The following is a 5,230-nucleotide window of genomic DNA, read 5'->3' as shown; positions in this document are numbered from 1 at the left end:
CCTTCCTTCCTTCCTTCCTTCCTTCCTTCCTTCCTTCCTTCCTTCCTTCTTTCCCTCCCTCCCTCCCTCCTCTCTTCCTCCTCCTTTTTCCTTTTTGGTTTTGAGACAGGGTTTCTCTGTGTAGTCCTGGACGTCCTAGAACTCACTCTGTAGACCAAGATTCACTTACCTCTGCCTTCCCAGTGCTGAGATTAAAGGTATGTACCACCACCACCTGGCTGAGGTTTTCTTTTTTAAAAGAAGATTTCTTTTTAATTGTGTGTTTACATTTTATGTGTAGGCACATGCACTTGAGCACACGAGCCCTTGGAGGCCAAAGGTATAAGATTCTCTGGAGTTACAAGGTCTTGTGAGTGGTCTGACATGGATACTAGGAATCAAACTTGGGTCCTCTGCAAGAGCAGTGAGCACACTTAACTGCTGGGCCATCTTTCCAGTCCCTGGAAATGATCATGGTGATGAGTTGTGGAATGTCTGAGCCCATGAGATATAAGGCTTTTAACTGTTGCCATAAAGGGATGAGATGCTTGCAAGGGAATGACTATATAGTAAAGAAAATAGTATGACTCACAGAAGCCAAAGGGCAGATTGATGTAAGATTTGACACAAAGGCTATTCTTGGTTGCTGAGGGTTCAAGAGAGGGCCTGAGACCAGTCTGTATCTAGTAGCCAGGCATAACATGGAGCAAAGGAAAGTGGTGGGCCAACAATTTAGGTAAGCCTGGGAATAGGCTCTTCCCCCACAGCCTGTAGATTAGAGTCAGGCCCGGTTTATCCTTGATTTAGGCCTCATTAGCTCTTGATCTACACAAGCTTGCCTGGTGTTCTTGATTTGGTAACACTATCTGATTAATAGTCCTGGATGGCATCAGGCTCACTATGTAGTCCAGGGTGCCTTTAACACATAGTCAGAATGTCCTGCCTCTGCCTTCCTGGTGCTGGGGTTACCCTCATGCGCCATCAGGCCCTGTTTGCCTACAATTTTGACTTGCAAACTCCAAGTTAATACTGAGGTGTTGTTGTAAAACATGAAGCCATAGTAGTTTGTTATAAGGAGAAAATTGTGTAGGTCTATGGCTTCTACGCTGGAAGTGTTGCCACTCTGGGCCACCCTGAGAACTAAGCTCAGGCAGCGCAAGTGGACCAGGTGCAGCGGTACCAACCCTGTGCTCGGGAAACCACCATAAGTTTCATCATCTGCAAGTGGCTGAGCCAAGGGAAACAGCCGCAGGAAAACAACACTTTTCAAAGAACAGGTGTATTATTAACCACAGCAGCTGTGCTAACCCCTGCAAACAAGGGACTCAGACACAGCCAAGAACAGTCACAGCTGCTTACCTTTCTCAGGCCCGGGCTGTGGACCGTTGGAATAGAGATAGGCTCCTTTTCCTTCTGTTAGCAAAGTGCCCAAGAAACATTCGTCCCCCTTTAAAAACATCAGCAACAAAAAGCTGGTGATTTACCACGTACAAACTAACACAATCAAATTCTTAACCATTTTGTCAGTCTAAAAAGGTGAGTCAGACTTGAATACGCCAAACATTTGCCATGTGCTTTGGCATCACCTGGTTCTTTGGCACAATACCAACATTTTGAGGTGTTTTTATTTGTTTATTTGTCTGTTTGTTTGTTTGTTTGTGACAAAGTCTCACCATAGCCCAGGCTGGTCTGGAACCTGCAGTGATTCTCCTGCCTCAGCTGAAATCCTTACAAGTGTGTACTAACTACCACACTTGGCTTCTGTACACTTTTTGTGGCGTTCTTGTTCTAGTGGACTAATGTCCACTAGAAGTCACCCTCTCCTTGGACTAACGCCTGGCCAGCTCTTCTTCTGTGTAGGCCAATTTTGAATCTGCTTTTAATAGTGCTCAAAACAGGCTGGGGAAGTAGCTCTATGGTAGAGAGTGCTTGCCTAGAATGTTCAAGGCCTTGGGTTTGATCCCCAGTGCTGACTTAAAAAATGTACAGGGAGATTTTTAAAGACATTAAAAAGTCTAGATGAAATTTCCCTCACTTTGTTCCCATTTTCTTCCCCAGAGGACTAACAAGAAGTGGGAAATGTGAATAGGAGCCAAAGACAAAAAGTACAGAATCATCCTTTTCTTAGCAGTAACAATGAAATATTTAAAATAATTTAAAGCATTTTATTTATGTATCCTACATGAGTAAGTGTTTTGTCTGCATGTATGTCTGTGTACCCTTGCAGGCCAGAAGAAAGCATAGGCTCTCCTGAGAGTAGATTTGCAGATGGTTGTGGGTGCTGGGAATTGAACCTGGGTCTTCTGGAAGAGCAGCTAGTGCTCTTACCTGCTCAGCCACCTCTCCAGCCCCCATCTCATGCTAAAGACAGGAACAAAAATGTTGCTTACCCTTATTGCTTGCAGGGTTTTCTCAGCCAATTTTATTTCATTATCGTCTACCTGCGTTGAATAGAAATGAAGACATTTCAATTTAGCGCTTCAAAGGCAGATGCTGCTGTTGCTGCCTGGGTGAAGACCGCATCCAGTCTTCTCAGCTCTGACATACTGGCAAAGATGCTGCACGAGCCCTAGGCCAGGGTGGGCTTCCTGCTTTGGACCTAAGGCCCAGCTCATGAGGCTCAGATACATGGAAAGGATGCAGAATCTCCACTTATGTTTCACTGTGGGGTTTGGGTACCACTTTACAATGAACGGGAAAACACTGGAGTAGACCCTAAGACAGAGTCTCTCTATGTAGCCTTGGCTGGCCTGGAACTTGCTATGCAGACCGGGCCAGCCTCAAACTCATAGACATCTGCCTGCCTCTGCCTACTGAGTGCTGGGATTAAATTTGTGTGCTACCAGGCCTGGACGGAGTGCACTCTTACTTAAACAATGTTAGAGGATGACTCTTTATTCTCCTCTATATCAGAACTATAGAAACAGATCCTACAATAGGTTCTAAGACTTGGTCTTTTTTGTTTGTTTGCTTTTGTTTTTTAAAGACAGGGTTTCTCTGTGCAACTTTGGCTGTCCTGAAACTTTCTTTGTAGATCAGGCTGGCCTTGAACTCACAGAGATCTGCCTACCTCTGCCTCCTGAGTGCTGGGATTAAAAGGCATTACCGCCGTGCTCAGCTAAGACTTTGTCTTTTAAAGGCAGCTCCTACTTTCAGTCTAGGCTGCTCTAGAACTCACTATGTAATAATGCTTTATAACCCCAGTGAGCCTCAAACTTGTAATCCTCTTGCTTCAGCCTCCCCGTGCTGGGTTTGCAGGTGTGCACTACCATGCCTGTTTATGGCATGCAAACTGTGTGTTTAATCTCAAGTGACTTAGGTTTAATTACTGGAAGCAAACTATATGTAAAGCTCCCAACAAAGAACAATTACATGTCAGTGCCCTCTGCAAACTGAGTGGGGTCCAACTGAAACTTCCCTTAAGCCTGGTCTCTTCCTAACAAGCCACCTGCAGTACCCTGGAACACAGTTCAGGAAAAGAGACTGCAGGTTCTATGTGTTGAAGTTACCTAGTCTACCACCCACTTCTGGCCAGCATTCGGAGTTGCTCTACCAGCTCACCTATGGTCATCTCACCCTTCTTTTTGTGGCCTGAGATGCTGTCATCAAGAAATTCAAGCGTTACTGCAGTACTTAAACTTTTAAATACCAGAATGCCATGTCCCAAAATACTAATCTGGGAATGGTAGTACATTGTAGTCCTAGCACTTGAAAGGTGGACACAGGAGAATCAAGAGTTCAAGACATCCCTGGTTATACAGTAAGAGGTTGTGGGTAGCGGGAGCTATATGAGACCCAATCTAAAACAAAACAAAAACTAAACCAATGACAAAGCCAAACTGTATTTCAGACCCAGCCTTATCAGAGAAAACAAATTTTTCTACATGCAGGGAGATACTTAGAAAAACAGCAGCAATCACTCTGACCAGAGAATGAATCAACTTCTCAAAGTCTGTGAGACCCTGGACAGCAGAGCCCTGATCAAGTGTTGGAACTAGTCCCTGGAAATCAGCCTAGGCTCTAGTGTGCTCATCTGCAATGTGAGGGTGCTCATGTTTTTCTTGCGTGACTTCACAAATAACTCAGCTTCCTGTTTTGAAGGTTTCTAAGACTATGAGTGGGTTCTATTCCTACATAAAAGCTTGATCACAATCTGACAGCCCTTCAGGGACCCCAATAAGGAGGAATCCTTAAATGTTTGCCCTAGGGTTTTCTGGTTAGGACCACTGTGTAGGATACTGACCAGCCAGGAACAGAATCTGGGAATGGCAGCTGTCAAGACGATGTAGCTGATATCTGGGGTAACAGTGCCATCTGTAGGAAGATCAAAGACATGCCAGTTATGCCTAGCCACCTAAACCCACCTTGCTGGCCTACTTTTGATAGAAAGTGACCTTTCTCTTCTCAGAAGAAAGGGCTCCTTTTAGCATACAGTCTGGTGCCCCGTCTCCCAAAAAAAGGGCGCTTCCTTATCTGGGGACACAGAGAGTAATAAGATGATCATGAAAGGTGGTTGAGTATTCATCAGAAGAAACAGAAGCACACATGTAAATGAATAAAAATGAATTAGTCTTTTTTACCTTACATTTACTTTTATCAAGAAGTGGATTTATGGATACCCATTAAAGCCACATCTACCATTACCAGGTGTTAGACAGTGGAATTGGAAGGCAAGAGCCCCCTGAACCCTCTGACATCAGACATGGAATGGAAGAATTTGGAGTTTGCTCTGCTGGGTTTTGGGCCTGTATTTCCTCACTGTACCCTAATTCCTACCTTTTGCAATAGTAATGTATATTCTGTGCCACAGTAAGTTGGCAGAATGTAATTTGCTTTTTGATTTTACACAAGCTTACAATTAAGAGATTGCTTTGAGTCTTAGAAACTTTGAACTTTGAACTTTTAAGCAGTATTTTAAGACTGAAAGACTATGGGGACTTTTGGAGTTGAACTAAATGCATTTTAATATGGCCAAAAGCCTTTGAGGAATGCTGTGGTTCAAGAATGACCCCTACAGACTCCTATGTTTCAACACTTGGTGCCAAGTTGGAACTGTTTGGGAAGGTTTAGAAAATGCAGCCTTCTTGGAGGGGATATGTGTGTATAAGGGGAGGCACTGAGGCTTCAAAAGCCCACACCAGTCCTAGAGTGATTCTGTCTTCTGCTTTCAGCTCTCTGCTGTCCCTGTTGCCATGCCTTTGCTCAGCCATCATGGACCTTCTCACTCTGAAACCATAAATCTTGGTAATGC

The 5,230-nt window shown here is 44.3% G+C and overlaps 1 protein-coding gene across 1 annotated transcript in view; it reads right to left on the bottom strand.

Moving 5' to 3' along the window:
* The window catches only part of Dnaaf9 (dynein axonemal assembly factor 9), a 129,786-nt gene that overhangs the window by 60,743 nt on the left and 63,813 nt on the right, over window positions 1-5,230 (bottom strand). The window contains exons 18-20 of the mRNA XM_055610800.1: window positions 4,223-4,293; window positions 2,370-2,420; window positions 1,339-1,426 (exon numbers count right to left, since the gene is read on the bottom strand). Of these exons, the coding sequence (XP_055466775.1) occupies window positions 1,339-1,426; window positions 2,370-2,420; window positions 4,223-4,293 (210 nt within the window). The remainder of the gene's footprint in view (window positions 1-1,338; window positions 1,427-2,369; window positions 2,421-4,222; window positions 4,294-5,230) is intronic.

The sequence above is a fragment of the Psammomys obesus genome, unplaced genomic scaffold (assembly GCF_907164565.1).
Source record: "Psammomys obesus unplaced genomic scaffold, mPsaObe1.curated_primary_1811, whole genome shotgun sequence".
Classification (NCBI taxonomy): domain Eukaryota; kingdom Metazoa; phylum Chordata; class Mammalia; order Rodentia; family Muridae; genus Psammomys; species Psammomys obesus.
This window is presented reverse-complemented; position numbering and strand designations above follow the sequence as displayed.